The sequence below is a fragment of the Egretta garzetta genome, unplaced genomic scaffold (genome assembly GCF_000687185.1).
Source record: "Egretta garzetta isolate BGI_Z169 unplaced genomic scaffold, ASM68718v1 scaffold154, whole genome shotgun sequence".
Lineage (NCBI taxonomy): Eukaryota > Metazoa > Chordata > Aves > Pelecaniformes > Ardeidae > Egretta > Egretta garzetta.
Window position 1 is genome coordinate 6,582,069 of NW_009259600.1, and position 24,276 is coordinate 6,606,344.

The following is a 24,276-nucleotide window of genomic DNA, read 5'->3' on the forward strand; positions in this document are numbered from 1 at the left end:
GTCTCGCTCATCAGCAGGGGTACGCTTTCTTTAACCATCCTTTTCCGGCTGATATACCTGTAGAATCCCTTCTTATTATTCTTTGCATCCCTAGCCAAGTTTAGCTCCAGCCGCGCCTTGGCCTTCCTGACCCCAGGCTGACTACCAGGCTCTTATGGGTAGTCTGCTTTTGATACTCAGGTCTGTGCATTAGTTTAAGAACCCTAATACTTTTTGCAGCCTGCAGTGTAACTCTATGATTATTTTCTTAATTGTTAGTCCTTCCTAGGAGCTCATCTTCAAATTTTAAGCATACTGTGTCATCTTGAGCCCTGCTGAATTTTGTATGGCTCCCCATTCTTGTAACAAACTGCAAAGTTTAAATTGCATGATCAGGGACTTAAGTTAGAAGCTTTTTATAGTGGTGTCTATGCTTTTGCATTTATTTGACAAAAAGTGAGCACAAAGATCTCTTGTACCGTATGTAAGCCTAGTATGCTTATAAGGGATATTTATACGTGGCTGATGATACATTTTATCCACATGCAAAAGAGGCAATGATAATAAGTGTGGGTAATATAGCTCCCTGTAACACTGTGTTTGATTACTAGAAAATCATTAATTGTAAGCAAATTGAGATATGAGAAATAGAAGCAGAGGATAAACATGAGGTTTTCCGTGTTTCTTGTGAAATCAGTTTACACTTCCAATGTGGACTTTTGTGATTAGACATTCCTTTAAAATACCCCAGCTTCAGAGGAGCTGTAGACCAGGGACTCCTTTGCATTCCAATAATCCCTTGTAAAGTGGAAGAAAAAAAATATTTTCAAAACCATTTCTCCTGTACTGTGTGCATATATGTCTACTAAAAGAGAAATAACATTCTTCTGGTTTTGATAACTGGAAAATATCTAGTGCTGTTTCAAGTATATTTTAAAAATATATGAATTTTTACATATTTTCAAAATAGAAACAAAATACAAATATCTTGTTTTTATTGTTTTGCAATACATGCTTTTTTAGCATGTTCTGCTACAGATGTGTTCTCCCTTCATTAATTATTTGAATAATAATAAGGCTTTAATCTAAATTAATCTTTTATCATGATTAGGAAAATTTAGAAATGGGAAAGCTCTGGAGCTAGCTATGTGGAGACAGATTTCCCAATGGTGGTAGCCTTTCAGACAGACTAGGTAAACCTCTGCCAAAGATATTATTCATAGTGAAGTTATCACTGCCTTCAAGCTAGAGAACAGGCAACATGACTTCTTGAGATTGCTTTCAGACAGAGATTTATACATTTTTTCCTCCTAACTGAAATGATGTAGAAAATCCCAAATTTTTTGCTATCTGCTTAATCCATAGTCTCCTACAAGCTTCTCAGAATAAAGGTGTGAATAATTTAATTTTACCTTTAGAACTGTATGTCAGATTTCTAATTTTGTTATACAATGCTTTTGTAGCTCCTATATTCTCAGATTTGTATGTCTTTTGTTCTGTGATGTGTATCATTCCTTCTCCATCTTATTGTCTCATGTTTGTATTTTTCTTTCTGCCATCTACTCAGTCATTATGTTACTTTACCTCGTTCCCGGTACACCCAGTCCACAGATCACCATTACAGAGATGCCAGGTATATGTTTTCCTCTGTGTGACTCCATGTGGATAATGCATGTACTTCTATGTACCTACATGACCACTTCTGTTTTATTAGTCTGTGTATAGTGGTAGAAAACTTAGAAGTGTTGAGGTAATAGCATTAGCTTTCTTAATAAGCACAGCATTAGCTTTCTTAATAGAGTGTGTAGGCAAACACCGGGTAATTCCTCATTTTAAACGTTATATTTACATCATTCTAATGTCTTTTGAAAAGTCAGTAAAGAAACTTAATTAAATCAACCGACACAAATGCCTGCTAACGCTGTGATTTTCATATACAGCGTGTCATACATGTATGGCTGTGTTAAAAGGTTACAGTAGATAAAACGGGAGTGTGATACCTTTCTCGTAGTCTCAGCTGTAGGCCAATATACCTTAATTTTTAAAAGTAGTTTTGCAAAATTCACCAAAGTTCCAGCTGCGTTTGTTCCGGTGTTTTGTTCTGTTGCTGTCATTGCTTGTTTTCCATGTTGTTTTGTCCTATTTCATCTTTGTGTTGCTTTTCATTATGTTCACCCTTTATGTTTTGGCAGCCAGGATCATACAATGTATCCTCTATTTTGTGAAGATGCAATCAGATTACTTCGCTCCCGTAAGATGTGCCGTACCTACTCTGAGGGTGCTTATTATGATCTTGAGAGGTATAATTGATGCGGAGCATATTATTAGCTCTGCCACTTATACTTTGGCAGTGTTGTGTTTGGTTTCCAAACTGAGAATGTGATCTATGTTTTGCCATAAACATGTACAGTGAAGATGTTTTATAATACCCTGTGAGTATGTATGCATCTAAAACTGACTACTCAGGACTATGGGTAAATCCCAAGAGAAGCTGAATAGCTTTACAGAAGTCAGCTTCATAAATTAGGTTATATGGATATTATATGTGTCTTTGTATAACCCTTATTTTTGCTGGAATTTTCCAAAGTGCTTATAGTACTTATTATTCTCTTTGAAATAATGAGGAAAAGCCTATCTGCTTCAAAGTACACAGAAATAGAGTCTTTCTGAAATCTCATACTTTGCTTAACTGAAAAATACAGTGAAAAGTAAAAGGATAAGCTTATGTTGTAGATATTTGTATAGTGCTTATTCTGTAATTTATGAGTACTTGTATAAATTCACAATACCTGTGTGTGATTACAGAACATCAGAGTACCTATTTATATATGAAATGTATGGCAAAGAGAAGTTGAGCCCCTAATAATTTCTATTAAATAATTATATTTGAAATACAGTGGCTTTTAAGAGAGGTAATAAGACTGGTACTGTGATTATGATATATTCAGAAATATTGCAAAACAGGAAAAAGTGTACATGGTTGTGTGTGAATAGAAATAAGGATATAAATCTGATAAACTGTGAGGCTATAAAAAGGAAGTGGTGGCTTCAGATCTCGAATGGCAGATATAGCGGTTGATATGGCTATGGCTTTACAAGAGGGGTCGTGTAAAATTTTCCATGGTGAGAACTAAAGAACTCTTTATATATTAACTTCATGGGTGCCCTCTGGATATGAGTTCCTCTGAGAAGTTCTTTAAGGTTTGCTCTGGATTCTGATCATATTTAACCATATTTTTAGTAAGTGTAAAACTACTTTTGGATGCAGAAACAAAACAGGATCTGAAACTTTCATAGTATCTTGGAAGTATTCCTTCCAAAGAAATACTGCTTTTAAAAAATCGCCAAAGCTATAGTATCATAGACATTATAACCTTTAGAACTCATTTAAACATTTGTTTTGAAATTATGCTCTTTTTCATGAAACCTAATATAAAGAAAGTGTGTAAATAGTTCATGTAGAAACTTTAATGAGCAAGATTTTTGGTTTGTTTTCTGAAAATATGTGATGAAATGTGATCATATGTATGCTATTTCAATACTTAATTTTTATATACTGTTTTTTTGCCTTAGTTACATACTCATATTTGCATTAGTTTATCTGAACCTGTTTCAGATTGCTGGTTGTATCTGTGACTGTTCGGATATTGCTGAAAGTTGGAGCTATTATCAAATTGTCTTAGTTTGGGGATCTTGTCTTGCAAATCTTAATCTACAGAAATTAGTTTCTCAAATATTAAGTAAAATAAATGAAAATAAAGGGTGAAAGTGACAGTACTGCATAAAGATGAAAAAGCTGGGGTTTAAGCAGTGAGATGGAGTAGGTCTTTTCCAGGGCTTTATCGAAGAGAAGGCTATTAAAGCTAATTCCTCCTGGGGTCAGAAAGGAAAATCCGACATGAAGTGGCATGTCTCTGTCTCACTGTTAGAACAGTATCCTGAGATTCCTTGGCCCTAGGAACTGATCCTGGATTCTATGGTCCTCTTGAATCCAGGCTGCCTGTGGGTAACATTAGTGTTCAAGTTACTTGAGTCATCTTACCAGATATGAACTACTCAGAGTACCTCATAGCCACTGTCATATTCTGGCAGCAGTTTTCTAGGTATTTAAGGACCATTTAAAACATAATCTTTATCTAGTTCCTCCTTATCCATTGAAAAACACTAAGTAATTGCCTCTTACTTATTTTGTTTATTGGAAATAAATGAAAAATTGCTTTTTAAACAATATTTCCTCATTTATCTTTACACTTTTTCCCAGTTTAATGCTTACTTTAAATGACATTATTTTTGTAGGTCAAGGTATTAGTCCTGTCTTCTTAGTTCCATCTACTTAATCAATGTCATATTAATATCAAGCAACCACATCTCTTCCTGTCTTTTATGTTCACTTTATTAAGCATGTGAAATAACTTTCCAGGTTCCACTGTTCATCAAAATAGCAAACACTGTTCTGCCCAGTCCAGCATTCAGGGAAGAGTCTCTCATCTGGGACAGGGAGTTTTGTATCACAGACTCACAGAATTGCAGAATGGCAGGGGATGGAAGGGACCTCAGGAGATCATCTAGTCCAACCCCCCTGCTAAAGCAGGTTCACCTAGAGCAGGTTGCATAAAGAAGTTCTTCCACATATTCAGCTGAAACCTCTTATGCTTCAGTTTGTGCCCATTGCCCCTTGTCCTGTAGCTGAACACCTCTGAGAAGAATTGAACACCTCTAAGAGGAATAAGCACCTGGGGAAGTTACTCACGGCGACTCAGATAGGTGATTCACAATGGCATGAAAAAGAGCTTGATGAATAGTTGGTTTTGAATATCCCATTGGATACTTAGCTGCACCTTTGGGTGTTAAGAGACCTGCAGAAAGCTGAACTTCAATGACAAAAAAAATGGACATAAGGAAAGAAAGATAAACCTGTTCTTCAAGGCTTGCGTAACAGTTTGGAAACATGTTAGTAGATGAAGGGCTAACACTTCCTTTACCAATAATGACTTGGAAAGCACTTTTTTTTTTTTTAAAATTAGCTCTCACATTCTACAGCAAAAACCTGAAATATATGCTTAGAAATAATAACAAATTTCAATTCCTTTCTCCTGGTTGCTTCTTATATGCTACACTGTACCTGGATAGGGCCAGATGTTTTTGCAAGCTCTAATGATGTAAATGAAGACATTAACCCTAATAACTATTTTGTTATTGAACTTGAATAGGTGTTAGCAATGAAAAAATGAAACTGAATTTTATAGAATGACTATTTTTTCTCCCCTCATCTAGGTCATTGATGAATAAGTTGAACAAGACCGGGTCGAGTACTGAGCCCTGGGGAACTCCACTAGCTACCAGCCTCCGACTAGACTCTGCACCTCTGATCTGAACCCTCTGAGCCCTTTCATTCAGCCAGTTCCCAATCCACCTCACTGTCCACTCATCCAACCCACACTTCTTGAGCTTCCCTATGAGGATGTTATAGGAGACAGTGTCAAAAGTCTTGCTGAAGTCAAGGTAGACAACATCCACTGCTCTCCCCTCATCTACCCAGCTGGTCATGGCTATCAGATTGGTCAGGCATGATTTCCCCTTGATGAATCCATGCTGGGTACTCCTGATCACCTTCTTTTCTTCCATTTGCTTGGAGAGGACACCCCGAATGAGTTGTTCCATCACCTTTCCAGGGACGGAGGTGAGACTAACTGGCCTGTAATTCCCTGTGTCCTCCTTCTTGCCCTTTTTGAAATGATAGAGAGTGGCTCAGCAATGATGTCTGCCAGCTCCCTCAGCACTCATGGGTGCATTCCATCGGGACCCATGGATTTGTGGGTGTCCAGCTTACTTAAAAGATCCTTAACCTGATCCACCTCAACCGAGGGAAGGTCATCTGTTCTCCAGGCTTGCTCACTTACCTCCAAGGACTGGAAAGCCTGAGAGCCAGCCTTGGCAGTGAAGACTGAAGCAAAGAAGGCATTCAGTAACTCCACTTTCTATTATCTTCTGTCACCAGGGCACCCACTTCATTCAGCAGTGGTCCCACATTTCCCCTAGTCTTCCATTAGCTGCTGATGTACTTGAAGAAGCCCTTCTTGTTATCCTTGATATCCCTTGCCAAATTTAATTCCAGGTGGACCTTAGCCTTTCTAGTTGCTTCCCTGCATGCTCTGGCAGCATTCCTGTATACCTCCCAAGTGGCCTGATCATGTCACTGTGAATCCACCAGTGTGGGTGTCCTGCAGGCAAATATGTCATACAGATACACCAGTAAAAATTGCTTGCCTTATCGTTATTCCTGGCTACTTTCATTACTTATCTTGTAGTCATACACAGCCAGCCCATTAACTCTTGTGGTCTTTTCTAGCAGGTTTTTCTTTTTTTGCACACAGAGTACTTGGTTCTCTCATCTTTCCTCTGCTGAAGTTTTTTCCAGTTACTGTTTATAAGATTTTATAGTCTTTAGTTCATTAGTTCTAGGACACACTTACATTATCAAAAACCTTAATTTCTGAGTTCATTCTTAGGTTATGGCACTCATAATTTTGTCTTCATGATAGTTCCCCTGTTTTGAAGAAGTCCAACTGTTTCCCTCCTGAAGGCAATAGGGACAGCATTGGCAAGATACTTGCTCTAGCATATGCCAAAGAAAGACAATGGGCACATGTGCAGCTTCCATGACTTCAGTGCCCTTTGGACTTAGGGCCTTCTCAAGAACACCCTGTTGCTCAATACCCCACTCTAGTTTTCCTTGACTCTGTAACATGGTTGTCAGCATGGTAGCACTAGCTGGTACCAGTTCACACTGCTGCATCTACTCAGTTTAAACATATATAAGACATCATGGTTGGACATTACATTTTGATTTATATCCCCCGATTCACAATCCTATAGAGTTATACAGGTGAGTTCATAATTTGACAGTCATCCATGTTAAATTGGCTGACATACACGTGGTCTCAGTGACAGAGTAATGTTCTCAAGATTTTTACCCCAACTGTTTTAAAAATTAAAATATTGACAGTTTCTCCCAATTAAAATCTGCTGAAAACCTCACTGTATGAAATTCTTTCTCAGCTTGCCTATCTCAGAGCTCACTGAGAACACCACACTATGTGCTCTTTTCATTTTTTTCGCTTAGCCTTTGAGGTTAATGTTTAGAAGTCAATAAAAGCTGGTTTGTGCACATTTTGTGCAGGATGTGAGGTTTATTTCAGGCAGAATTTCTGTTGCTTCACTTAAGGAAACAAAATTTTGCTTCTATTTTGTTATCTGACTTTCATTTACCAGTCAGAAATTTTCTAACATCCATATGTTATTTTTGGTGAAATTTCTCAGTTGCTCAAATAGTGTTTACCTATTGATGTAACTTTTCACTCCTATGGGATATGTGTGCATTGATCAAATGTTCTGATCAAGTGTTCCTAATAAGTTGTTAATTATTTCCGAATATAGTTTAAAAGTAGAAATTTAAAATTACATCTGTATGAAAATATATGTTCGGAATATACTGCTGAACTGTAGCTAAATATGCTCTATGTTCATCACTATCTTAATAATAAGGTGAGGGAAAATATCCTGAAAGAAGCACCCTTTAAAATGTCTGAAATATCTGTGCTGTTTATTCCATATTCAGGCGGACTAGGCAGGAGAGAAGAGTGCCTAATTCATATTATGACGACACAACCTATATTCCTGAAAGGTATTTGAATTTATATGGTAAAAATAGATAAAGTTGAGTAATAATTTTTTTTCTGAAGTGTAGTCTAAAATTTTTAATTGGCCTAGACTAATGATATTTAAATTTACAGTGCACTTTATGCAGTATTTCTCTAAATACAGAACAGCCAGAACAACTAATCTCCATAGTTTTAGGTACCTAATTTTCTTTTACCCCTCTATTGGCTTGACTTTGGATTTTTTTTTAAGCATAATTCTTAACTTGAAAAATTTTTTCTTCATTAGATGCAGGAGGAAAACTGAACAGAACAGAGGAACTAGGTACAACTGAAGGTTTTTTCCCCACTTAACTGCAGCATATTTCTAATGGCTAATCTTTCCAGTCACTAGGAGTGATTATAGGGCAATTTAGAATCCTCAATTTAATTCTTTTAATAACCTGAGTCATTTAAGAAGGTCCTCAGCTTTTGACATATTACTGCCTGTATTGATTTAAAAAAAGGACTAACTGAATGACTTTAAATTGATTTTGGGTGCTTGCTGTGCTAGGACTAAAAGTACTATTGTTCTTCCTAAATTTTGATATACATATAGTGTATCACATGTCAGATTTTAGTTGTATTATGTTCACTGTAATCTCAAAACTTTTGGAGTGTCTCTGGAAATAGTTGTTTGATAACAGCTTTTCATGTTAAAAGAGCTAGGCAAAGTCCAAAAAGAAGGAAATCTCAAGAAAAAAGCAAGTTGATGTTCCTCTCCCTCTGTACCATTAGTTCTTTTATGCTTCCCTGTCTGTTTTTAAGTCAGTGTCTGATTTTTGTCCACAGTAGTGCAGCAAGTAAAGCAAGGATTATTTTCTAACTAATAGCAAGAAATTTTGTTTTTATTTGATTGCTATGAATAAATACAGGTATATTTAACAAAAAAAAAAATAAAGTGCACTGCAATTTTAAAACCATGCTTATGTATTTATGGTGTCGATAATAAAGTACTTTTACAAACAAATTGTATTTAAAATCCTGGCTAACTGGAGAGACTGGCTTCAGTTTTAAGGATACGGATGATCAGGGAGAGTGTAAAGCTATACCTGTCATTCTCCAGCTGTATTCTAATTTAGATTGAACTCAATCTAAATCTAATCTAAAACTAAATTAGATTAAAGTAACTTTCATCCAGTCATTGATCTGGCTACAAACCGTGCAAAAAAAATGCCATTCCTCATACCATCCAATTTGATATAGAAGAAACATGAGCAGCTGAGTGACATTCACATATACTGCACTCCATACTGTCTCCCTTCAACATAATGACCAGGAGGTGTGGGGTTATTTAGTTTGTAAACATATTGAAAAACCTCAGATTCTGAAATCTGAGAAGTTCGGGGAAAAAATGGAGTCATGCAAAAAATACTGCTGTGATTCCTGGGAACAGATTCATGAAAACCCTTGGATAAGTGTATCAAGCTATTAAAAAGTTCATCCTGCAGACTTTGGCTAGGATTTTTAGCACAGACAAAGGAAAATTTATATTCAAGTTGATAATTTGGTGGTCCCTCTATCTTTCCTGAAAATCCCTGCCTTGCTCCTCACTCACTGCCATATGGAAATCATTGAATAGTGGGACTATTGCAGTTCCAAGGCTTTACTCAAACAAGTTCCTGAAAATATGGAACTCCAGAGATCCAGCTGAAACTCCTTAAACAAATGTTGGATGATTTGCATATACTCTTAATATACTGGAGTAATGGCACATAAACAGTTTATCCCCTGCTTTCTAAAATGAAAGCAGCTTTTTTATCCCATTATTTCTTTTCTCAATGGTTCTACTTAAGATAAAATATTTCTACATGTGTTTTATGTTGTCTTCAACTGGTGTGCTGAAATGATGCTGCAAATGTTTAGGTAGCCCATGTTCAGTACCTGGAAGAATAATACAGGTATAAAATTAAATTACTTTTCATTGTTTGATCTGAGTGAAGTGAGTTTTCTTCTGCTTCTTAATTAACTGTAAAAACCAACCACCCTATCAAATAGAAAAAATAATAAATTTGAAAACCTTAGATATTTGAAGTTAAAAGCAATATTTTAAATTATTGCTACATAGAATGTTGTTTTTGTTAATGTTATGCCTCCACAATTACTTTTTAATTATTTCACAAACTCAGTAGCCATTGAAAACATGAATACTATTGTGTAAGAAAAGATAAGGGATCAGTTAGTCTTTATGGAACTGAAATTCATGGCTAAACTGCTGAAAAAATAAAGGTGAAATGTATTAAGAATTATATCAGGAAATATTAAGCATAATTTGCTTGGGTTTTAATTAAAAAAATATGGTTTTCCTCATACTTCTTCATACCAAATAGGAAATGTGCAAAATTATTTCGAAACATTTGGAAAGCTTCCTATTTGATTGAGAAGTGGTCATGTCATATGAATTAGAGTGTTAGTAATAATACTTATGTTTCTTTGTAACATTTCTTTATTTTAACTGCATTGTAAAGGTGGTACAATGGTGCAAGTTCATGGGCAGATCATGTAGTCAATGGTTCAGCTGAAAATTATGGGTAAGTAAAGAGTGTAGTGTTACAGATATAGCTACAATGTATTTCCAATCTTTATAGTAATTGTTCCAAAGTTATTCCTAAGAAGTATATTTTTCTTGATGTCTTTCTTTCTTGACTCAGGATTAAGGCATATTTATGTGCCAGTCTTTTTTCCAAGATTAAGGTGTTCTATGCTGTTGCAAATAGAAAAAGAACATTAATTATGTCTGAACTTTTTTTAAAACATGTTCTCACTCTTCAAGGCCGCTTTAATGAAAAAGGGCTTTTTGATGGATAATACCTGCCTACACTCACAGTGTTGGGGAATGTGTCTTTGAGACCTAATACTTTTTAGTTTTAGAAACAATCCCAGTTCTAACTGTCTAATATAGGTTAGACATGTGTGATTGATGCATTACCCATGCAAAGTGCTGCGTACCTTACAATCTTCAGTTCTTCCCAGCTGCAGTTGGCTCCTGATCAAGGGAGTGCACAGATTTTCCTTGCTATTAGTTCTTTGACTTTACTGCTTCTCCCTCATTTTCTACTTGCTCTTGCAACATTTTTCTTTATTTTTAATTACTTCCTTTGTGAAGGTGCACAGAACTTGCTTCTTCCTGCCCTTCCGTATCTTCTAAGTAGGAGCTGGACTATGCTGGTGGCATATGTTGGCTGACTAAAACAAACAAACATATGTTATGGGGCCAAAATGCTGGTAAATTCTGAAATTCTTAAGGGAAACTCCTACAGAGTTACTGGGAACTTTTCCTTGATGAAGACTAAGAGTTACAAAACTGTATCTCAGATATATTTGTTGTGAAATTATACAAAATAACACTACACATTAGTGTCTTTGTGATTCATATTTGTCCTGTATATGTTGACTAAACCAGGAATTCTGTTTAAGGAATTCAGAGACTGAAGGAGAACATAAGTGACTTTGTCGACCTGAAACTAAAAAAATCTGCTAAACCCCAGAATTAATCCTTCAATATTTTAATGCAAGTTTCTCTCTTCTCTAGAGAGGAGAGGTTTGTAAGGGTCTTTTGGCTCACATTAGTGCAGCCACAGAGATTTACTTGAGACCATATTTCTTCCCTAGCTCTTTAAACCGGAGTGCCACTGTTTGCTGGCTCTTCAATTTTATGTTGTGTTTGAAGTATACACTTAATTTGTGCTTATGGCAAGGGCCATGCTTATTAGTTCTTCCTGGAAAAGAGCACAAGCATACTCAAAATGGACAGCATTTGAAGAAGGCTGGAAAGTGCTTAGTATAAACAAAGCTTTGTATGTGCTTTGGATAGTCACATTAAATAGTTCTGGTTTACTCACTTATCTTAGATTTAGTACTATATAGATGCTGATGTAGGTAAATATCCAGGGGGAAAACAGATTTGTAACTTGAAAAAGAAACTTATTTGTTAGTACTCTCTGTCCCCATTTAAATTTAGCTCTGAAAAGCTGTGGAAAAAGAAATAAAAGATAAGAACTTTTGTTGTGAACCAACATTATTTTAGGTAGACCATAAGACAGAACATAATTTAACAGAATGAAGACTACTGAAATGGATCAGATTCTGTTAAGATCAATGGATTTACAGAAATACTATGCTATTTTGCTCATTTGTAATTTAAGAGCTTAAAAGATAATAAAGTCTTACATAACTGCTTATCTTGGAATGATATGATTGAAATCTTGGCCTCGTTAAGTGATGGAACTCTTGTTGACTTCAGTGAGGTCAGAATTACAGGTCTGTAGCCAAAAGTTAAGACAGATAAACACATATTTGCAGTATTTATCCTTGTTTGTGATAATTTACTAATTAAATGTCTGACAAATTACTGGACTTTTAAAATGTTACTGGAAAAAAAAGAGGCCAACTAAATACAGTGTGCCATGTACAAATAAAGTTATATTTAAGTTCCAAGGGGAAAAATCCCACAAAACCCACCAAGAACCAAGTACTTTTTGAATTTTGCATTTAGTACTGCACTGCGCAAAATATGTATTTAGGTACACGCTTAATTTTAAGCCTACAACTAATTCACTTGATTAGTCTGTAGTCTAAGACTCTTGAATGCTAATCAGTTTTATCATGATCTTCAGTAAGCCATCTCATGAAGATAGAGATACATGTTCCTGTGGTGTGTTTCTTTGATATGTGTTGATTGAGGGTCTATGTTAAAGATGGTGACATTTAGAAGTAGTTGGCAAAATGCAAGGTACTATAAAAGGTAACTGGCTATATATTTAAAATATATGTTGCAAGTACCAGAAACAATAATGTAAAACCAAAAACTTAACATATTACATTGTAGCAAAAATCTGACTTTTAAACTAGTAGTGGAGGAATACCTCAAAACATTTTATATTGTATGCACAGAATAAAAATATGAATAAATGTTAATATGATAAAGTTAGTGCAAGCTAAAGGAATTGGTAAGACATACATGAACATCTATGTTGCTTGCATTCATTGGTTCACCTCTGTGTAAGGAAATGGTATCCTGCAAGGTTCATTTTTATAGCGATTACCTTTGAGTAAAATACTGGAAACTGTTTCTTAAACTAAAGTTAAATGAAATTAGTGTTATTATTAGCTCATTTGCTGTATTTGCTTTCATTTGAATGCAGTTACAAGTAGTGTTAACTAGAAGTTAAGAAGCCTCTTTCTCAAAAGTTTTCACCATTTCTTTTTGTTTAATGTTGGCATTTTCTATGAAGAAGGAATCGCTTACATAATTTTACTCTTTTCCCTTCAAATGTAGAAGTTGCCTTTCTATTCCTCCAAAATACCCAAAATTAATTGGGTCTGATTTTACAGATAAAGAGGATGTGAAATATTTCAGCACATCATTTCAGTCTTAATTGTTCCAGAATTGACACCATTTACTGGTTTTATTCATATTTTATTCTAATGGTTAGCAGAAACCTCTGACTGCATCCATAGAATCATAAACTCAACTCATGCACCCTGAAAAAACTATCTGGTCTAGCTTCCTACTTAAAGCAGGTCTTTGCTATTCCTCAGTAAATCTACTGATGATGAAACATATTTTGGAGAGTAAATCTCTATAGATACTGCTATTTGTGCTTTCTTTAAGCATTTTTATAATTGTACCACACCATCATGTGTTAGGGTGATTAGCTATATCTACAACAGAATCACCAAAGTGACTGCAATGCCGTGCACAGATACCAAAGCAAGCTGTAAGCAACTGAGTTTCTGTAGCTGTAGCAGTCTGTGCGTAGCAGAGTGGAGCATGCTGTGCCCGGGATCACAGCTGAGTTCTCTCCTCTGTCTGCTTAGCTGAGGTAGAGAGGAGAAAAGCAGTTCAGGTCCTGGCATGTCACAATTTAGTCATGCCTGTGAGTGTCATGTAGATATACCTGTAGTTATCACATACCCAACAGTCTTAATGTGCATGTGAATAGATCACATGAGCGTGTGCATGTATGTGTATAGGTGTATATACTTGATATATAAAAAGCATGGTAGAATATTACTGCAGCAAAAATATCTTGCTTTGCTTCCTATTTTTGTTTATTTTGCAAGACTACCTAAAAGCATTACATTCCTGGCTTTTAAAAACTATAGCAGCACATATTTTTATATTGTTTCTTTATAAGTATAGATGAGTGATTTGGTAAGATATCCAGTCACCAGTTTATCTAGATGTTTGGCTGTATACTGCTCCTTCCCATTTTCCCATTTTCCATTACAATACTTATGACTTGAATTTAAGTTTGCTTGGTACTAGAAATCTCAGTTGTTTGTAGACATGCTTATTTATGTTATGCTAACAGAGGATCTTGTGTCTGTGACTAAACAGCAAAGTTCCTATAGCTAGTAGAAGAATAACATGTCCAAGGATTGAAATCCAGCAGCCATCCACAGACACTGACAGGTATTACCATTGTGTATTAGCTGGAGTTTGAAATTATGATAATTAGAAAATGTATTGCTGTATTTTTCTTGTTCTGTGCTCAGTGTTTCTAGATGAAAAAAAAAGATGCACTAGGAGCTGAATTGTAGTGTACAGTAATCCTACAGCAATTCTATTTTTATTTCTTCAGTTTTTTGTTACAAGAACAACCTAGTACTGAAATTGTGATTGGCATGGTCTCATAGTTGGTTTTTTAATCTCGCACACAGTAAAAGAATTTAATATGGGCTTTGAAATAAACTGCTTTCAGTTATTTTGGGGAAAAAAATAACTTTTATTTGTGTTGTAAGCTGCTATGATTGCTTACTGTTGAAAAATGTTTATCTTTCATAAGGTTTTCTCCATACATAAGTTCAGACTAATGAATGTATCCATTTGTTGAAAATTCTCCTTTTTGTTTGTTAAGAAAAGTAACAAATCTGAAAAATTAAAAATTAGAAATGGTTATTTCCTGCATTGGGAAAAGTTAGCTTTTGAAATGTCCAGAATAGGAACACAGAACAATGCAGATAAATCAGTAGTTAAGACAAAATGTTGTAGCAATTGGGTTAGATTCTGTAGTTACTAGAATTTACAGTGGTACCTAAATAGTATGGGATTCTAATTCTAATTTTTGATGGGTTTGGAATACAAAATTAGATTGTGAATACTCACAGAGCTTTCTGCATGGCATCTGACAGCTCAGTTTCAGAGTGATGGGTGTGCTTGGTCAAGAAGCAAACACCTACTGCCAGACTCTTTCCTTGGTGTAAGGGAGGGTTATGCTCACAAGTCTCATAGTCTTTGACAGGGGATTAGGCCACCTACAATGCGTGTTTTCCTTAGCAAAGGTAGAAGGATGCTGTGATAGGCAATGCTAAATGGTGGAGGTCACTATTTGACATTTCATTAACTGTATTTTTATGATGAAAAGTCTGTTGGAAAAGATAAACAGCTCTAGCATACATTAAAATATTATACGGATGCTGAATACTTTAACTTAGATTATTATGTTTCCCTCTTTAAAAATCAGTAATTCATATGATATAAATTATAATGAGAAAAGAGGAAAATTTCATCCAGGTAACTTGGGAGCATAAGCCCTCAAGAATGTTAGCTGAAAAGTTATGAACTTCTATTTTTAATTCACTGAGGTGTTTTAAAAACTCCCCCTCCATGCTGATGGCTGGGTTGTGTAGTTAATGCATAGTTGTGTATAGTGTGGTAGGTGAGGAGCTTCACTGCCCAAGCAGGTTACCGGAGTGATATTTTTTCTATAATAAAAGGGACAGTTCATTTCTGAAGACCTGGATCATATAGCACATGTGTTTACTGTTAACAGGCAAAAAAATATGTGAGGACAAAGAATAGACAGTAAATCGGTCTGTTGAAGTGTTCTTTATATGTGTATGATCCAAGACCATACAGTGACACTTTCAGGTGGAAGGCTGTTGGTATGCTGATACAGCCCTCCATTTGCTGCTGTGAGCACTGGGAGGTTTGCAGCATGTAACCTGTAACTTGAGAGTAACAACTCAGGGTTCAACTTAGTCTTCAGATCCTTCAGTCTTCAAATCCTTCAGTCTACAAAACAACAGTGGTGCCAAAGCTTCATCTAAAAAAAAAAAAAAATGTTCAGTGCCAAAATCCATGTTCTCCCTCACTTCTGGGAACTCCTATTTGTTTTCCACTTGAAGTAAATGCCAGCTGCAGATTGTGGCAAGCTGAATATTTATATTAACTATTGGATGTGAAATTTCTGAGGCCTTTATCTGTTACCATAGTGGTTAGCTATAGCAGCTCCGTGATGCTCTGCAGAATACAAAACCTGCCCACTGAAGCATTAATATTGATCCTAATGGTAAAAATGCCTCCCTGCCTTCTAATACAGGCAATGGGTCAGATCCCTAACATCCTAAAAAATACTTTATATACTACAGCTAAAGAGAATGAGTCCTTAGGAGTAACAAGAGAAAGAGGCATAACTTCTCATGAAGTGTTTATGAGAATCATGTGGTTGCTACTCACCCATTCCTCTGTATGTCCTACTGGCTGTTGGAAGGAGAGAGAAATAGCAAATGGCATATGCTGCTCGCCATATTGCCTGGTCCCTGCTGCTGTGTGCTCCAGCAGTCCCCCACTCACTGGCAGAAGGGTTGCTCTAGCTCTCTGTGTGTGACAGACCCAAAGAAGAAAGTCTCTGGGCTCATTAGTTTTCTTAAATATGTGGGTAAACAAGGTAGGGGTGGGTTGTCTGGACCTTGTTATTATTCTCTTCTGTAATGTCATTGAATTTAGGAAATTTTTTTTTGGAATTTATTTCCATAGTCTAAGAGTTTATTCCCATGGTCATTTTTTTAACCACCATGCAGCTGACTGACACCTTTCTCACCTTCCATAGCACTGAAACACCTCTTAAGCAGTTACCTAAGCTAAGCAACATTCAGATCAAAGCTAAGGTTGTGTTTCTTGTTCTATCCACAATGTAAAAGAAGCGAGACAGTGGATGTATTTGCTGATGAAGCTTCCCATTCAGAAACAGAACTGATAGAAGAAGTGAGGTAATTTTGTTGTGGTTTTGTGCCAGGCTCATTGTACTTTTCCTCCAATCTTTAGTGCCTCAGCTTACAATTATCATTGTGTGTGTCACCGTGGTGTGTTTGCTTGTTAGGAGCTTATAGATGTAGGTTCGTGGTGAACGGTATTATTCTGAACCTGTCTGTGGCAATTCCTTCGTATGCTCTAGGAGTCCAATTAGTATCTCATGGAAGGCCTGAAGAGACATTCATTTTAATGAATCTTTTATCAACCCATTCAGCAAAGTTAGCCACCCTAGAGACAGCTGTACTCTGTCTCAATATGGGTTTTAGAAATAAAGTGCTGTTAATAACATAAGACTCTTCATAATGAGGCTGTGGTACGTCTCTCTCTTTTTTGATACTAATTAAAATTCGGCTTCTTGTTACACTTAATAACCATCCAGTCTCTCTTTGTATTAACTGACTTCATTGTAAAATGCATGACTTCACTCAAGGAAAAGTCCTGAAGGGTACATGTTCTCCATTTGTATTCTATAGCTGTTCAGTTACTCAAGGAGAGCTGGGAGGAATGTGAATTCAATAAGCAGCTCCATCAGGGTACAGATTTTACTTTTAAAATTACCTTGATTTTATGTATTTTAGGATATTTCTAGCAAATATTACTCCTTGCAAACAGACCAATTACATTGTGAAAAAGGTGGGGCTTGATTAATTTCTGAAAGTGATGGCATGATTAGTTGCCTAAGATAGTAGAAGACCAGACTGCTTGATCAAGAAATTCTGTTTTACTCAGTCTACTTTATCCCTTTTGCATCTCTAATGGTAACTTTTTCTATCGCTGTTTTGGGCACAGTTCTTTAGGCTGTGGGTTAGAAGATATTTTTTTTATTATTATTACAAACCAAACTTTGTCTGTTGGAGGAATCTCTGCAAGTACTAATGCTGTAGATTTTCATCTGACTACAGTCCAAGCACCACGTATGAATCCATCACTATTGCCTAGCCTATATTTTGACAGACATCCTGAGTCTAATAATAGTTAACACTGCTATATTGCAATTGTATCATCTGGAATGTGGACTTTCCTACAAACAAGAGTACTACCTCTAAAGATAATGCAGTCTGTAAAAATCTAGTCATGTGAGTAAAAATGTTCGATTAAACTGCACAATTAAATGAGTCCTTATCTTTAGTGAGACTTAATATTATGTCAGCTATTCTTTTCCTCCAGGGTTGATGTATTAATTAACAAAATAACTATTTTTACCCAGAAATTGTGAGGAAACAGACTATTGCATGGATAGTCATTACTGAGACATTGGAAACATTTCAGCCCATTTATCAAGAGTATGGAGCAAACCAAATCATACATGTATGAAAACCCTGTATGTTATCAAGAAGCGAACTCAGAAAATTTACACACACACCCCCCAAAATGTACATGACAAAATGATTTGCTCCAAACCAGTATCATGCAGCATATTTTTATAATTAATAGAAAAGTCAAAGGTCAACTGAGCTGCTTTTTGACTAACGTTACAGGAATTGTGAAGCAGCAGATAGACAGCCATATCAAAGATCCAGATCAACAGAGCAACGTCCTATGCTAGAGCGGACCAACTCCCGCTCCCGATCCACAGAGCGTCCTGACTCAAACCTCATCAGGTCGATGCCTTCATTAATGACTGGAAGATCTGCCCCTCCTTCACCTGCCTTACCGAGGTGAAACAGACAAATCAATCAGACTAATCCCCTTCTGCCCCACCAGCTCACCATTTTATTTTCCCAGTAGCTAATTGGTATCGCCTCATCCTTAGCTGATCACTAGTAGCAATAGTTACTAACCCTTTCAGTGCCAACACACTATTTATATTCTTCTCTGGATATAATGGTGTGGCTGCCATTGCAAATTGTTTGCTAACAGTATTTAACTACATTTGTTTGTGATTTCTCATTTATCAGGAATCCTGGATGGTTTCCCACATAAAGCACCTCATAACTATCATATTCTTCTCTTACAGAATGAGAAATTGTTTGTGTTCATCAGACATCGTTTATGGAACAACCATCATAACAACATCAAATGAAACTATTTTTTTTTTAAAAAAAAAGTTTCTTTAAATGGACTGTACTAACTTTGTCTATTAATTACCATTTTAATCACCATTTTCTGACTACATTTTACTGTGCCATAGTCTGTTTTGTTCCTGTTTGAGTGCTATACTTTACTGATTGACATTTTGAAGATTTCTATACATTACTCTTAACTTAAGTAAACATAAGACGATAAAAAGTTGAGTACATTTTGGCCTAGTTGATGTTCAGTAAAGCCTTTCCTTATTTTAGAACTGCAGAATACATTCTTCTGTTTTCTGAAAGTTAGAGTTAGTAACATCAAATCCCTAGTGAGAGTTAGAGTCAAATACCAGTGTCTTTTCTCAGTTTATTACTTTGTTTAGAAAAATCCCTGTAATCTCATTGCCACTCAATGGTAATTTAACCACATAAAAGCTAACTAAAGATTGTTGAATTTGATTTGTGGATGATTTTATGTGTATGTGGGTATTATATCCACATGCACATGAATATACATACATATAATACGTTTTCTGGCTTGACTGTGCAAACAAGCATCCTATGGATGTTCAGCCTTTAGTTTGGCTTTCTTCTTTTTCATGGAGAGATTTCTCTTTTTAATCAGGTCTTTTTCTGAAAAGAGATAATAGTTTCACTATGGGACTGCAAGGGTCCCAAGTGGTCTAAAGCCTACTTAGTCATGTTTTCAGTTCTTAGTGGTGTTTAAGGATGAATTTGTCATTTAATGGCTATGGTTTGTTTTGATATGTGTCTCATAGGTCACATCCTCGAACTGGGTCTGTTCAGACAAGTCCATCAAGTACTCCAGTAGTAGGGCGAAGGGGCAGGCAGTTACCGCAGCTCCCGCCAAAGGGGACGTTGGAGAGAAGTAAGTGTATGGTTTTCTCCTTAATGACGTTGCAGATTTGCTCATGAATGTCCATTATATTTATTATTTTTCCTTTGGCATTACAGTTGAAATATCTTGAGTTTTTATGTACAGAATTATGATTTGTTAGTCATACTGTATTTTGTACTGTATTTTCTTCTATTCTGTTTTAATATCTACAATACTCTGACTGAATTGAATCATCATCAGTACAATAAACATCAACAGCACAATACACATGAACCAAGATGGACTATTAGCACAATCCTGTGCCTTTTGAACTCAATAGGTGTTTCATCATTGATTTCAACAGGCACAGGAAATTATCTTTTGTATGTTGTTCAGTGATAAAACCCTGGCTCTTTCGGGAGTGAGGAGCATAGCTGATCACTAGTGGGTTCGCATGGAGTGTGTTACAAGTTGCTAATATAAAACCTCTGCATCTTGAAATAGGAAGAGCGAGAAGAGAGGTAATAATCTTTAAAATAGGAAAGGTCAGCAAGATATTTCATGACTCATGTTTTACTGGTACTGTAACTGTGCTTATCTTTAATGTCTTATAAAAGCACTGGTCCATGGAGAAATTTTCCAAAATGTTTAGAAACAGAGGTATATAAACACTTTTTTGATAGCAAATACATTTTCACCCATCCACTTCTGATAACTAGATGTGCTGTGCAAAATCAGTCTAAATGGCCATATACACTCCTTTTTTTTAATCCTTCTTAACATGTATATTGTATCTTTTGTAAAACTTCTGTTATTTTTAACCCCTGTGCTTTGGTTCCCTTTTTTTGTTTGTTTGTTTGTTTTATTTTTGTTACTTTCCCTAGACAATGGAGACAAGGAGATAGAATCTTATGAAGGTCTGTACATAAAGGAGGGTTTGTTTTTCACCTGAAAGCCTTTTTGAGAGGCTATATAGGGAAAAATAAACCCAACTGCAATTGATGTTACTTGATTGCCCATAGTCAGAATTATTGTTGTAATTATTCAGGTTTTTTTATATTCAGACCTGTGGCTCATAAATTGTACAGGGTTCTACATGAAAAAAGATGATATAAATAATACTATCTAAATATGATCACCACTAGAAAAGTACCAAGACATGTACCCATTTTTAAATACCAAGGGTTTACACTGCAGCAAACAGGAGTATTTCAGTTAAACTATGTATGTATATACTTTTTCAGGATTAGCGCTTCAGGCACATATTTAAATTTAAGTGTTTGAAGCTATTTCACATGTTTAATGTTATCCATGCACTTAATCAGAACAATGTTTTTATTGCAAATATGTTATAATATTTTACAGCTGTGGAATTACTAATTTTCAAACAATATGGGAGCAAAACCTAATTTAATTGAGATGATAGTCTTTCAAAAAGCTATAATACTTTTGCTTAAAATTAAATCCCCTCATATTTTATACCATTAGAACCATTTAATTTGCTTCATAGCAACCCACAAGATATCAATTGCAGTCCTTGGTTATACCACTGAGGGTCTATATGTAGTATTACTGTATCTGTCTCATCAGAATTTTTAATTTAGTATTTACAATGTTTAGAGTGTTTATTTCCATTTTGGAAGCAAAACTTCATGAAAAGAAAACTATGTTTTCTCAGATCATCACCCTAGTATATTCATTTCTCTGTTGTCTTATGTGTTGTGAAATGCTTATATGAAATACAAACTAGATATGCCAGGAAATAATCACATCTAAATCACATGATGTTTGCTGTCATTGCTGTATATGCTTTCATGTTTTACCACTCTTCCCTGCTCTTTTCTTAGTATATCTATTTAGACTGTGAGCCATTTAGGGCAGCAATTGTGAAGTACTGCATACTTTTACTGCGATTGATTAGAAAGGGTAGCGGTCTTATTTACATCATAGGTTCTAGAGAGAGAAATATAATAAATACAATAAATTAATTATTTTTTATAGGAGTGCTAGAATTGTTTGCTCTGGTAAGTACTGCTGGGACTTGAGGAACTATTTGTTTTTACTTGAGTAATATTTTCCTGTGCCTCTGTCTAAAGTAGTCTTTTGGAAAATCTGGGTTATGGAAAATTGCCAAATCCACAGATACTGGAGTTGTAATATACAATCAAGGCATCATCAGTGACTGAAGATACAGTAACGAGACACATTTCATGTTGAATTTTGCACGTAAATGTGGTAAACACTGTAGTTAAAAACATAATCCATAGATACAGCTTTCACACTGTATTCTATATAATTTTCTGTCATTAATTAAGAGCTCATACTCTAGTGATAATATAGTTCTACTCTGAGGCTTTTTCTATCCTTCTTTAGGATTTTCTAATCCTTTTCTTTAAGGTGAATAACCATTTTCTGTAAAAGGAATAACGCTCTACAAGACCAGCAGATTACCTAAATTCTGTCTAAGACAGAACGTAATTAGGATTAATAGAAGTGTTTTTTTACTGTGGAGAATTGAATTTACAAAAACTGATTTTAAGCAAATGAAGTACCAGTTATAAAAACTGAAAATCAGTAGAATTGTAAATGCTGACTATAGTAGAAGGGTTTTATATTATTATTGAATAAATAAAGCAGCAAGTAAACCTGAAAACTTTACAGAGATTTGAGTAGATTTTTATGTATTATTATATGCCCCGGTGCTAATCAAAACACTTGTCTGTTGATGATAATCCAAACAGTTGTCTGTTGTTGGGAAGGCTGTATGACCATGCTGGAAAATGTCATTGTCACAGAGTAGTCCTTTCTGTTCTTATAGAAGCATATACTTGACTTAAATGAGAGAGGGGATTTTATATTGCATGGAAACATGCTGTGAAGGTTAACCTTTCTGTATTTTGAAATCAAGGATTTTATTGTTTACCAGATAAAATCATACTGAATGAAAAGCTTAGTAAAAAGTATATTGTAGACAAAAAGGAATTGGAAATCATCTCAGTTTTGTAAAAGAGAAAAACTTCTATGTTTGTAACTCCTACAGTAGTCTCATGTAATCTGTATACATTTGAATAATCTGCGTTTGTTACAGGGCTGAAACTGCATACCATTTCTTAAAATGTAGTAGAAAATCAGGGACTCAAGTAGAAATAAAGGAGTAATTTGCCATTGGGGAGATTTTTTGTTACAGCGCAGCACTCAGTATAATGTGGAATATGGTGTGCTTATGGTTGTGTGACTAGAACTGGAAGGGAAGGCATCTACAGGAAACAAAACCTCTGGGTAACTGCTTTCCAGATTAGGATCAGAATTAAAAGACATTGATTTGGGGTAGGTTTAGTTCAGTGAACTGTGTTATGTGGTTGCAAGTTTTTGCTCCAGGAGATCTAGGTTTCCCAGGAATAATTTATTTCAAAATTCTGAAATAGCCAGAGAAGTTTGTTTTTAAGAAATCTAGCTGTGAGTAGCTGCTATGAAGGACCATTCCCATATACTCAGTAGGAGAACATACAAATACCATTAGCTACATTGCATTTACAATCTTTTGTGGTCATGACATTGTGGCTAATTCCTTAGGTTCCCACGGCTGTCTTGCTGCCAATATCAGATTTACCTGTTCAGAAGAAAGACTGGGTATCTCTGAAATGCATGTCATTATCTTATCTAGCCAGAATATACCATAAACATAAAGGGAGTTTGGGTTTTGCTTTAGACTTTGTTAGCTTAGTATATTTTCATGTTAGATGACTGGAAAATAGTTCTGAAAAGAGGTCTGGGACCACTTAAGGTTTCATGGGATTTTCAGTACTGAAATTCTAGAAGACTTTTTTATTTTTTAGCTGAATTTTTACTTGCATATTTTAAAATTGTGCTAGAAATATCTCTATATTGTTTCTAATGAATATCTGCAGAAAAAAAAAGTATTAAACTTGTTTTCAGCAGCGAAATGGTTATGTACTCTTAAATGTTCTGCATTGTTAGCACTGTAGACAATAAGTGACTACTGGAATATTTATAGTTCTTAAGGGTTAACAAGATTTTTTCAATTTATATGTGTATACAATATATTTCTTTGTTCTTACTTGCCTTAGTGGAAGGATGAACTCAGTGAATGCTTGCTGCTAATTAAAATGGAACACCATAAAGTGCTCTTGAAAGTATTTAGTATTAGCCCTTTTACTTTATTGTTAATTACTAATCAGAGAGAGGGTTTTTTCTTAATATAGATTTTTCCTTTTCCTCTTAAAAATAAACACAGCCCTTGCTTTCTTCATCCCTACAAAAAAAAAAAAACCAACCAAAAAACCAAACCAACACCAAACTATCCACCCAACCATAGAGCCTATGAAATTATGTCAGGCCAAAAAAATGTAATAAAATCTTGAAGTAGAAAAATGAAGTGCTCAGAAATTTAGCAAACAGTAGAGCTCAGTGAGAATTTGCCCTTCTATTTACCCTGTATGGTACAGACTTTAATGACATGATCTCACAATAATCTTGTGTCTAAGGAAAGTTATTTCGGAGGCAGTTAAATCTGACATTAATGCTGATTAACTGTCCCCTCTTAACTTCAGGTATGGGTGATCTTATTCCAGAATAAAATTATCAATGAATGACATTAACAGGGGTAGTTTATTAGGTTTAATCAGGGATAGCTATCAGCCATAGCTCTATTTTTTATATCTCTTGGATACAATTTCAAATCTTTAAAAA

General features: G+C 35.4%; 1 protein-coding gene across 15 annotated transcripts in view; it reads left to right on the forward strand.

The window, feature by feature from the left end:
• Window positions 1-24,276, forward strand: part of RIMS2 (regulating synaptic membrane exocytosis 2) — a 345,182-nt gene that overhangs the window by 183,326 nt on the left and 137,580 nt on the right. For 4 of the 15 annotated variants that reach the window (XM_035893825.1, XM_035893820.1, XM_035893827.1 and 1 more), the window contains 2 exons: window positions 18,195-18,374; window positions 19,508-19,617. In XM_035893825.1, coding sequence (XP_035749718.1) covers window positions 18,195-18,374; window positions 19,508-19,617 — 290 coding nt within the window. Of the gene's footprint in view, window positions 1-1,546; window positions 1,613-18,194; window positions 18,375-19,507; window positions 19,618-20,450; window positions 20,484-24,276 lie in introns of all 15 variants that reach the window. The other 11 variants (XM_009638379.2, XM_009638382.2, XM_035893823.1 and 8 more) reach the window with 6 other exon arrangements.